Source organism: Peromyscus eremicus, chromosome 17 (genome assembly GCF_949786415.1).
Source record: "Peromyscus eremicus chromosome 17, PerEre_H2_v1, whole genome shotgun sequence".
NCBI lineage: Eukaryota > Metazoa > Chordata > Mammalia > Rodentia > Cricetidae > Peromyscus > Peromyscus eremicus.
Window position 1 is genome coordinate 8,916,621 of NC_081433.1, and position 12,903 is coordinate 8,929,523.

Here is a 12,903-nt window from a genome sequence, read left to right on the forward strand (position 1 = left end):
CTCTTGTCCAGCCCTGATATGAGGGTTTGTGCCTAGACTTACAGCATCTTGTTACGCCATGTTTGGTTGATATCCCTGGGAGGCCTGCTCTTTTCTGAACAGAAACAGAGGAGGAGTGGATCTGGGGGGAGAGGGAGACTGGGAGGCTGCAGTTGGGATATACTGAATGAGAGAGGAATAGATAGATAGATATGCCTCCATAAGATTGGCTATAAGATATTTTCTTAATTAGCAATTGACGGAGGTGGGAGGGGACCCAGCCATCCCTGGGCTGGTGGTCCTGGGTTCTATAAGAAAGCAGGCTGAACAAGTCATGATGAGCAAGCCAGTAATCAGCACTCCTCCATGACCTCTGCATCAGCTACAGCCTCCAGGTTCCTGCCCTGTTTGAGTTCCTGTCCTGACTTCCCTCAGTGATGAACTGTTACCTGGAAGTGTAAGCTGAATGAACCTTTCCTCCCAAGTTGCTTCAGTTATGGTGTTTCATCACAGCAATAGAAACCCTAACTAAGGCAACACGGAACTTTTAATTCCCAAGAATCTTTATCTTTAGGAGCTGACCCGACAGGTTTAATGCAATGGGATATATGTGAATATGTAATAGTGTTCATGTACGAAGATGCTAGTGTAGCACTATATAAACTTCTATATGTTCAAAGAGAAAAGGGAGACTAGTTAGAAAAGAAGTTGCTGATAAAGTAGGCTTTATTCTTCTTGTAAAATGATAGTTATATACACTGAAAAGTAAAACAACTCCGTAATATAGTAAGAGTACAGTTTGTATGAAACCTGTGTGTATGTATACACATTAACATGTACAGGGAGAGCTCCTAATAGATATTACTACACCTGCCTAGTGCTGTGCTCTGAGATGATGTTTTATGTCTTATACATCTTTATAATGTTTAACTTTCCTTTGACTGGCACTGCTTATAGCCAAGACATTTCTTTTTTAATTTAGGAAAAAATACCAAATATTAGAGCATACAGAAAAGGCGCTTCTTCCAAAGACTGGCCTGCTAGTGAGTCACACAACCGAGGTTTCCACTTCTCTACTTTGCAAATGCAGACTTTCTAGGTAGATGCTGATGCTCTGGGACTTGGTCTGGTCCCACCTCCAGGCGGGGCTTGTGTCCTCCTTAGACCACACAGAAGCCACAGCCCACGATGGTGGGTCAGGAGGCTTGCTCTAGAGCCACCGGGACTGGCCACCCTCTCAAATAAGTGTCACTTTACTTTGTTTCAAGCGACACATCCTTGCTAACGAGATGAGGACACCTGAAAGCAGAGAAGGAAAACGAAGACTGAAGTGAAGAGTGTGGTGCTTAGGACAGGTGTGTTAGCAGCCAGCTGAACACACTCCAGACATCACCCGGTGGTATTTCCTGTAATGCACGTGCAAGACAGCAGGCTTGGGGGTTCATCGGAGAGCTGGGACTGAAATTTGAGAGCATAGTTACAATGCTGTTTCTAAGGAGACGGGGCAAGGCATCAAGGCTTGTTGCTATCTGTTGCAAAGCTGCATCCTTGGTTCAGCTACTTAAGTGTTTAGCAAATGTAGGGCATGAGAGTCAGAAACTGAGTCATCAGTATTCAACAATGAAAGGTGGATTTCTGAAAACGCTAATGTGACACAAGGTTGACATTTTCTTACTGGGAGGAGTAGTTAGACAACATGGATCTACACAGTTTAAATCAGTGCCAGAGAACACAAGAAATCTACAAGAGACCAGAAGAGGTACTTCAATTTTGAAACAAAATACATTTTACCAGTATTGGTCTGTCTTCAAGACAACTGTGATTTGGCCCACAGTGACAGTCTAAATGGAAAGCTGTATTCTGTCTTGTGAGACACCTCAAGATTGGCTTTGGATGTGACCATGCTTACCTGGCTTCTCGGATAATCGAGTGTGTTCATGTACTCCAGTACATGCCTATTCTGGTGGATGAGCAGCCATCTAGATAGAAGTCATGGTGTCATGCTGAGTGCTATACCAAGTGTGAGCAGGTCAAGGCTGACATGTGGTGGGGGGAACAAATACCACATGACTGACACTCCAAAATGGGAGGGGAAGGAGCAGATTTTCAAACAAACACCATGAGGATCTTGGAGGAAGGAGTCCAAGGCTAGGGTCAGGCCAGGAGACCAACTCACCACAACAGATACAACGTCCCCACATGAAATACAAGTATGGTCACATCACTCTTGGAATATGTTAGTTGCTCTGGCTCCAGATGATTTACAAGGTTTTCAACAGACCCGACCCTAACTGCTGAGAGTCTCATGTTTTCTGGCCGTCACTGTTGTGAGATTGTCAGACACGAGGTGAGCTTATCCAGAGACAAGACACTCTGAGGACAGGAAGAGGTGGCTCTGGCCAGCCCCCCCTATGGACATCTCTGCCTCAAGAGCAGTCTCACCTGCCTGAGCACACGTATAAGCTGCCAGCACCTCTCTGCTGCTCAACTGAGAAATCCTGGTACACCACCCAACCCTTCCATCTTCTCATGCTGGTAGAGCATTGCCAAATCTGATGGCTCACACCGCAGAAGCACCTTCAAAACACCCCTGCATTTTCTCTTCCATTTGTTAAGTTCCTCATTCCCTCCCTGAGGAATGACCACCACAAATCTGGATCTGCCATCAATGGATTCTCAGTGAAGCATGTGGTGTTATGTGGTGCTTGAAAATCTGGTCCAAAATAACTCATTCCCTGCTTATCTGTCCCCACCCACTAGCTGGGTGTCTTCTTGGCACCTTTGTGTTAGGAGGTCCCAATGGCCCCGCATCTATCTGCTGGCTCACTGGTATTTCAGGACCAGCTCTGTGTCCACACGCTCTATCCTGCCTCTCTTATGCTGGCCCTAGTACTTTTCTAGACAACTCAACCACTGTGGCAGCTAGCATAGGAATAGCCCCAACCATGACAAATGTCAGAATGACAAGGGCCCTACCTACTGCCTTCATCACACTGGGACCTGAGTGCAATCCCCAACACAGACTTCCAGAGGCATTTAATAGTTTATTCCTGGACAATACATGTGACATGAGAGCAGAGGGGGATTACGGCAGGGAGGAAGGGAACAGGCAAGTCAGGGGCACAAGGACAGCATGGGGGACAAAGGAGAACAGACTGTGTATGAAAACGTCATAACGAAGCCCATTGCTTTACATGTTAACTTAAGACTAATAATAAAACTGTAACATGAGAAAAAAAAGAGAAGAAAAAAAAAAAGGCATTTCATGAAGTGATTAGTCATAGGGAACCCTGCTTACTCTGTTCTTCCAAAAAGGATATGCTACAGCTCAGAAAACTCAACCTTTTCAACACTCTAAGAAGAGTGAAATGGAGGGAGAGCTAACTATGAGAAAATGAAGGTACTGGAAAATGACTCCTCCAGACTCCCAGAAGCCCTGAGTCCCAGGAAAGGGAGGTAAGTCTGGTGGCCACATCCACGCTGGAATCCTTACTTCTTGTGTCATTGTGTCCGCAGGACACTAAGTGAAGTCTTCAGCTGGGCCACAGCAAACAGTACCTACCACATCACCTCATCTTCAGCTCTGTCAACCCCACGCTGCACTAAGCTGAGCTAGGTCCTTTAGCTGTTGTCCCTAATGCACAGCACCTCCTTATGAATATGAGGAGTCCACATGTATTAACTGAAGCCAAGTGTGTGGGGTGCAGGATCTACTCAATCTCCCCGGGCCTGGTGCAATGCAGGCAATGCAGGACTCCTAACATCCTTGCACTATGGAGGACAGGCACAGTGAACATGAGTACACAGTGAGGATTCTTTCACTTTCTCTAATCGCATCACTTCAAATACCTTTAAATGCTCATTTTATGGAATTTCTGATGAAAAGCATACTTAAATAAGTTGAAAGCAAAGAATTGAAACATTTGGGTATAAGTTATAAGCATTCCAAGTTGAGGTATCAACTTCCCAGCTGAGTTAGAGCCATGAGTTGTTCAAGGGCACCGTGAGAAACTGGGGTGATCTTCTTAGTTCGTGTTGACTCATGAACAGACTATTAGGGCTTCTAGCAGGGACTTGTGTGTGAAGCAGGCAGCAGCAGTCTAGTCTCTGGTAGATCCTCTGCAGGCAGGGCCAGGTGTCAGGACAGAGGTGGCATTTGGGTTAGGGAAGTGGAGGCCCCATCAGAGAACCGGCAGAGGGCTGGGCATGGTAGTACACCCCTACAATCCTAGCTACTAGAGAGTCTGAGGAGAGAGGATGTGAGTTTGACACTAGCTTGGGTGAAAAGCAAGTCTCTCCCCAAAACAAATAAACAAACAACAACAACAAAAGGAGAAGAAGAAGTTTGGGACTCGGGTCCCGGCCTGCTCCAACACCCATGTCCCTGGCCCCCTTGCTCCAGGGCAGGTGTGATTCTCACCCACACTTCCCATCTACAGCAAAGGTGACTCTGTTTACCTTACAGGAGACAGGAAGCAGAGAGGAAAACGAACAGCAGGAATACTCTGACAACAACTGAAAATGTCACTTGTAATGGCTAGTCAAGCTACAGCAACACCATCGACTTCGTCTCACTGCCGTTGTAGTTTCAATGGAACGAACCCTAATGCCTGGATGTCAGACCTCAATTCAACCTTGTTTTCGCCAGGCTACACCAGTTTCCAGCATCCTGACTGCAGGAGGTGGCAATAGCTGTAGCCACAGGAAGAAGATGACTATTTAAGGGCCCCGGGACACTCATCACACAGAAAAACCTTTGTAAAAAGACTTACTTGCCAATTTGGCACCAACGTGTTTCACCCTAGCATGGTCTCAACCATCAGCCTAGAAGGATGGACCGAATGGTCATAGCAAAGGGAGGCATTCTTGATTAACACAGTTCCTGGCATTAGGCCGCCCTCGAGAATGTCAGCAATGGAGCCAACTGAATACATGAGAGTAAATAACTATGTGCAACAGCAACTACATTCAGCAGTACATGAATGAACGTCAATTACGTAACAACAGCATGTGAGGGCCAAATGTGTATAAAAATACGTGAGAAAAAACTGTACACAACATCACAAAAATGACAGCAAACTATACAGAGATGCGTGAGAGTTAAATGCACCAGGGAGTTAGTGAGAGCTAACGTTCGCTATACAATGATATGTGAATGAGAACTAAATGTATATAGTGACATATGACAGCCAGCTACACAGCAGCACACTGACAGCCAACTCGATGCAATGGTGTCTGAGTGAGTGCCCCCTGGGTATAAAAGCACGGGAGTCAATGGTAAGCAACAGTATCTGGATCAACCACATAGAGTAAAACCACTCTACGTGGAGGCATGGGAGTGAATGAACTGTACACAGGGATGCATAAATGAGAGACAATTGCACTAACAGCACATGAATGAGCCCAACACACTTTCTGATAATTAATATTTCAAACATTTCCATCAGGGCTTGACTATATATTATTTCTAAGTTATTCCAACTCTAGTTTTACAGTTTCTGATTTTTTAATTAAAAAACCAGAAAGATCAATGTGTTAGGAAAACACAATTTCTTGATAATCAAATTAACTAAGATTAGAGCATAGACTTTCTTTATACTTGATAGGAATCATCCCGGGGTGAGTGGTGGAATCTTCATTCAAAGATTATAAGTTCCTCTTTTAAAAGTTTTCAAACTGAATATTCAAAGGGAACATCAAACCATTTTGATGTTAGGATTAAAAACATAACATTTGGAAATACCAGTATTTCCACATCAATAATGAACTGCGTAGTATTGGAATACTCTCTTTCAATAAGACATTCAACAATAAACACAAGTGTAATAGGCTAATCTTCTCCCAAAAGAGATATAGAACATGGTAATTCCTTGACTTTATAACTTTTAGAAAATTTGAAAAGCTTAGAAAAGCATGGCAAAAGTTCTACTAAACCAAGTATTAGCATTGTGATGTATTTAATTCCAGATTGCTCATGCATTACCCAATAGGCTCATAAACTTGCCAAGCTTTAACTCTCTGTCCCAAGTTCTCTTCTGTTATTACAAGTTTGTAATCTTTTTTTTTTTTTTGGTCTTTCGAGTCAGGGTTTCTCCATGTAGTTTTTGGTTCCTGTCCTGGAACTCACTCTGTAGCCCAGGCTGGCCTCGAACTCAGAGATCCGCCTGGCTCTACCTCCCGAGTGCTGGGATTAAAGGCATGTGCCACTGCCACCCAGCCGGACTTTTATTTTTTATTATTTTTTTAATTTTTATCTAAAATTTTTTAAAATTCATTTTACATACCAACCACAGATCCCCTTCTCATCCCTCCTCCTACTCCCCCCACTCCCACCTAACACCCCCACCCACTCACCCCTCATCCCCTCCGCCAAAAGGATAAGTTCTCCCATGGGGGGCCAGGAAAGCCTGGTACATTTAGTTGAGGCAAGACTCAGCCCCTCCCCTCTGCCTCAAGGGTGAGCCAGGTGTCTGACCATAGGTAATGGGATCCAGAAAGCTGCTTCATGCACCAGGGATAGATCCTGATCACACACTGCCAGGGGCCCCTCAAACAGACCCAGCTACACAACTGTCTCCTACATGCAGAGGGTCTAGTCCAGTCCCATGCAGGTTCCACAGCTGTCGGTCTAAGGTTTATGAGCGCCTATGAGCTTGGTTCAGATGTTTCAGCCTACTATATGATTGGTTACACCATGCTATGCTTACCCACATCCATCAAATTATAAGTTTAAAAGCTAATTCACAAGACTGAAAAATGGCGTAATACTAGAAAATGAAGATGGAAACAATACTCAGTTTTCCTCTGCCCAGACTGTTTACCTTCTGTCTCGCCACCACTGGAAGCATTTTCAGAGTTCGCACAGCTGGCAGGTTCTGGCAAACTAGGAATATACCCTGGAGGAGGCAAACTCACAGTGTAGAGCCGACGTTCAGGCTGGGTCTTAATGTCGCCATCTGCAGAGAAAGGGGCGCAGCGTGCACTGGTAAATATTATGTAACACAAGCAGTTATTTGGCCTGATCACATTAGCGCTGTTTCTCCAATAAAACTCAGTGAAGACAAGAAATCAAGTAACTCAATAAAACCAAATCACTGTCATAAACACTACATTTAAAAAGCCAAGTATTTTGTCAGTAAAGCAAGTTAGCTATATGACCAGTTGTGATAAGTGAACCATCTACAATTACTTAAATTCACATTAAGTTAGTAAAAATGTAAACATGTGAGTTTTTGTAAGATGATATGAAATATAACTAACTCAGGAATGTGAAAAATATAAACAATACAAACAACATATTCGTTGTTATCATAACATGAACCTTCTAACATTTTTGTACCTCGTTCCCCCTGAATTTCATCTCCACGTTTTCTCTGTAACATGTGCAGAGAATGTGGATACAGTCTAAAACACACACCCACAAATCTACAGACACATACATGCATGCAAAGACACAACCATGTATATAGACACAAACATGGACAACCTCTCAGATCAACATGTGCACACAGACACTCTAAGTCACAAGTACCTGCAGATACACAGACATGCAGAATTCAGGACAATGATTAAAAGATCCATTATACATATAATATCCTTCTGACATCACACAACACACAATTCACATGGATTATATGTATTACATGAGCATTTAAAATTGAGTATAATATCATAAAATAATACAGCACAGTGTATAGTATTTTAGCCAGCATACTCTTTTAATAGTACAAAATATTCTACGCTATGGACAAATTATAATTGATCTTTTGATTACTGTCCTGAAATTCTGTGTGTGTGGGAGGTGGCTTTGAATAGTCACTGTCATGAACAGTGGCTATGGCCATCTGCATCGGTCACTTTCTTCACTTCTGTAATCAAGTACCTGACGAGTATCTGAAGCAAAGAAGTATTTATTTTGGCTCACAGTTAAAGGGGTTAGTTTGTTACGGCTGGAAAGGGGGAGAAGTAGCTCATGGCCATGGAAGCAGGAAAATAAGGCTACCTGTACACATCTCCATGGAACAAGAAGAAGAAACAGGACACAGAGAGAAACAAGGCTGCAGACTTCAATGCCTGTCCCCCAGAGATTACTTCCTCCAGCTAGCCTAACCTCTCAAAGCTTCTACAGGGTCCCCAACAGTGCCATCAGGTGATGAACCTGTATCAGACACCTGAATGACAATTCCACCCTGCTCTCCATCCCTTTGCGGGCTTGGCCATTTCGTTTCTTCTGACAAATTCTCGGACATGGAATTGCTGATCTGAAAAGTCTGAGCCTTTCGCTGTGTTTTCATATTTATAAACCAGATAAGGGATCTTCTCTCCCACAGTCTTCAATATTTCCTTTCAATCCTCCTATGTTTTGTCTTTTCATTTATAATATGTTAAAGTGACTCTCATATACACGGCAAACACAAATAGATACTCCCGCTAGTCTTTCACAGAGTAACTAACATTTTCTTTTAAACCAACAACTACCAATTTATTTTAAACTAACAAAGATCAAGACAGAACAAAATAACATAGTGAAGATGTGCTTTTAAGACATTTAAACACAAAAAGCATGAAACCTTTTCAAATTCCTCTGCCATCAATATATTCCACTCTCTGGAGGCTAAGTATTCAGAATGTTGCCAGAATTCTGGTTCTTCTGTTAATTTGATTCACACAGTTGATTAATTACTACGCCATTCCCTGCTAGAATCAAGGGCAGATGGAGATATGCCTCTATGTATACTAATCCTATCGTGGAACATCAACATTTGATCATTTTTCACAGGGTATTTTTGGAAGCTTTTAACCACTAAATCTTTCTTAATAAGAAAGTTAAACAGAACTTAGAAATGTCATTGTTCACTTAAATTATTGGATTGGATATAGGAAGTATTATGGAAGTGAAGCGTGAGATGAGTCACACAATGAAAAATAACGACACATCGAAGAACAGATCTGGAATTGGAACGTGCCAGGAGACAGTCCTTCTCTGGTTGGAAACCACATGCTAACTCTATAGATGGTTTTAAGCTGCAAATGATAACACCGCCATAGCCAGGGACGTCCAGGAGAGGAAGGAAGCATTGACCTGGGCCTTGGTTTGCTCAGGTCACCTATGACAGTGTTTGGTTTCAATTTTCTACACGTTTTCTCACTCTAACGGTAGGTGTCAGACCTTTTGCTGGGGCGGAAGCAAGGACAAGATGGGTTACACTTTACGGCATGGCCAGTGGACACTTCTTTCTACACCCCATCATCTTCATGAGGTGCAGCATGTGCTGCTTCTATGAGCACAGCTCCCTGGACTGTTGGTCTCCCCAAGAGCGGAGTGAGGACACAGGAAGGCAAGTGGGCATCTCCTCTCTGCTAATGAAAGCCATCAGCTCCCGTTTCTCTACTAACACACAGGGGAGGCTGGTGAGGTTGCCAATCCCTAAGCAGAAGGAATGCACTGAGCAGCTCTATTTACTTGTGGGGTACTGCCAGGATGTATCTTCACTTGGAGTCACACCCACTTTTCCTTTTCTTCCTAGCTGTGGATTAATAGAACCCTTCCCCTGTCTATGCCCAGAGAACACGGCTCCTTTGACTCCCCTCTTGTCTTGGCACCGAGAAAACCACAGTACTGGTGACTAGAGAGCCCTCACCTCTTCTGAGTGACTCCCCAGCAGCTAATGTCTAATCAGAAACTCCCCAAAGCCACCTGGACCCAGACCAAGCGGGCCCAGGCATCCTGCTGTCCTTGGTGCTGCCCACAAACACTGCTGCTCTCCTCTCTCTCTAGTGGCCCTTACTTCTGCCTCAACATGAAAATCAACCAAGGAGTTCTGCAGCCATTTACCAACCACAGGAACAGCGGCCACAATGCCTTTGGTCATACTGTTATACCGTCTAATCTGCCCCGGCCATGGTCACTTCCATCCAGAGTTAGTGCTCTAGTGGCCCTCCTCTTTTCTCTGTGAGATTTGCTGTTGCAGCTACAGTGGCTTATACACCTCATGAAACATACGAAGATTATTATATCTCTTTATCATAGTCAACACTTGGTCACATCACTACAATTTTTAAACCAATTTCTATATTCACTGCTATCCCATCATCTCTGCCTCCTGATGTAGGCTGAATTTTGTTTTTGCTGAAGCATACAGGATGTTCTTTTGATAGGCATGTGATTGGAAAAATGCCTAAGTGATGCAGGTCTGAAAATATCTTCACATGTTCCCTTCTACAAGATGTCACTCTACATTTACATCGTAGGAAGCACCATGGCACAGTTCAGGAGGATACACGTGAGCCTGGCAAGTCCCCTCCTACTTTGACCTCTTGGGTCCTTTCCTGGAAAGCAACGAATGCTGCCATATGCTGTGGGTTTCTGCAAGGCACTGGTGAACACGCAAACTGAACGAACGACATGCTACTCCTGTCTCAGCCTCTGCAGTGGATCTGATGGGAAACTTTGTCTCTTGCTTTCCATCTGATTAACACACCCTGGCTCTCATTCCAGTGGACCACCTAGGGGCTTGCATGCCTTTTGAAGAGTGCAACCTCCCAGGGAACAGTGTGCCACAAATCATTTAATCAGCCTTCTACCCCATTCCCACCCCAGGGCTGGTGAGAAGGCTTATTAGCAGGTAAAAGTGCTTTTGCTGAACCTGACAACCTGAGTTCAATCCCAGAACCCACACAGTGGGCAGAACTGGCTTCCGTACGTTGTCCTCTGACCTCTACAAGTACACTGTGGTACACACTCTGTACATTATCCTCTGACCTCTACAAGTACACTGTGGTATACACTCTGTACATTGTCCTCTGACCTCTACAAGTACACTGTGGTACACACTCTGTACATTATCCTCTGACCTCTACAAGTACACTGTGGTACACACTCTGTACATTATCCTCTGACCTCTACAAGTACACTGTGGTACACACTCTGTACATTGCCCTCTGACTTCTACAAGTACACTGTGGTACACACTCTGTACATTGTCCTCTGACCTCTACAAGTACACTGTGGTACACACTCTGTACATTGTCCTCTGACCTCTATAAGTACACTGTGGTACACACTCTGTATGCTGTCCTCTGACCTCTATAAGTACACTGTGGTACACACTCTGTACATTGTCCTCTGACCTATATAAGTACACTGTGGTACACACTCTGTACGCTGTCCTCTGACCTCTATAAGTACACTGTGGTACACACTCTGGACATTGTCCTCTGACCTCTACAAGCACACTGTGGTACATGAACACACACCCTCCGCCCATGTAAACATGAATAAATGTAAAAAAGGTTTGAACTAGCCCCCTCAATGTGAAGATTTAGACTTCTAATCTCTCTTTATTGTGAGCACTGTCACAGCTAATAACTTAGAGCGTGGTAATCTTAGTACATGGGAGTTAGTTCCCAGGAGAACTGGTTAGACATAGAACTTCTGGGCCCAGGCGGGTGTATTTGGAGCTGACCATATTTTCTGTCTGCCTTTAGTCGTGACAGCCAGGCTTGGAAGCCTGACAAAGGACACGGATCTATGACTCCACGACAACAGGGCAGATGAAAAGGGGATTACAAGTCACTTTTAATTTGTGTCTCTCCTGAGTAGAAGCCAAGCACTCTCTTTCTTTGGTGTTGAGAGAGTTGCCTACTTGTTTTGTGAAACGCCAATAACCCTGTTTTGTCCACTTTTCTCTGAGGTACTGACCTTTTATTTTTTCACTAACACATGAGAGTTTTACATATTAAATAAATGAACTCTTTGTTCATGCTATCAGCTGCCCCTGTCTTCTTAGTTCACTATTTATTTTCTGACTTCACACGTGGCGGGTTGGCATGTATACTTCTGAGTCTTATAAAGTATAATCAACAATTTTATGACCCTGGGCCATATGTATAACTTTATAGGGAAAGAATTCTCCTATGTTGTCTTGAGTACTTCCATATTTTCATGTTCAGTTTTAAATTCTGTATGCTTCTGGAATTTAGTTAGTTCATTTTTCCTTAGCTATGCAGGTGGTCTCAACAAAATGAAAAAAAATCACAACTCCCTGACTCATCAGGCCCACTGTGCTCTGCGGATCAAAGGTCCAGCAGGACACGCTGCTCTGACATCCGAGTGTCCCTATAGCTGAGTGTCCATCGTCTCAGCCATCCCAGGCGGATGGAGAGCGCTGGACATACTTGCTAGCATGACAGGAGACAGAAAATTTAATTTAAACTAAATGAAGTTTCAACTTAAACATCTGAATGGAGACAAAGGCTGGAGTCAGTACTTAACCACCCTGAACAAAAGAAGGGTAGAGTGGCATGTCTCTTCACTGGGTGAGGGTCTGTCTGTCTCACACCCTCGTCCATCTGTCTACACTGCTCCTCCTTCTTCATGCTGTATACCATGTTCTTTATAACCATAACATCTGCACGCTGGTTCTTTAGCTGAGACCGTCCTCACAATGTCCCTTCCCTGTAGAGTCTGCTCCTGAGCCTCAGTGTGTACTGTATTTCAAATGCACCTCTGGGGCCGCCTCCTGCATTATGCTACCTCATCAATTTCCTCTTTGCAGAAACTATGGAAATATTTGTAGCCAATCATACTCTGGGCACAGTTTTATTGCATTTTTTCGTATTTTCTATTACTTATTCACAGGTTTGATCATGTCCCCCAGTAAAGTGTGAGCTTAGGCTTGGTAGAATGTGTCTGTTTTGCTATTCTGTAATTTACAATCATCATAAATACGTTTATAAGGGAAAGTGTTGCCTGATTGGCAATCTTAGTGTTGCTTCTGTAACATAGTGATGGATTCCAGACTCTCTGATCCATGGAGCTCTACAGCTCTACCAAAACTGCTCAGAATTTATAAATCCAGGAACTATAGCACCATTTTGGGCAGGAAAAAGCATTTGCTGGGCCCAACATGATTTTAAGCACTA

General features: G+C 43.7%; 1 protein-coding gene across 2 annotated transcripts in view; it reads right to left on the reverse strand.

Moving 5' to 3' along the window:
• Positions 1-12,903, reverse strand: part of Erich1 (glutamate rich 1) — a 68,523-nt gene that overhangs the window by 31,481 nt on the left and 24,139 nt on the right. For both annotated transcript variants that reach the window (XM_059244703.1, XM_059244702.1), the window contains exon 3: positions 6,801-6,935. In XM_059244703.1, coding sequence (XP_059100686.1) covers positions 6,801-6,935 — 135 coding nt within the window. The remainder of the gene's footprint in view (positions 1-6,800; positions 6,936-12,903) is intronic.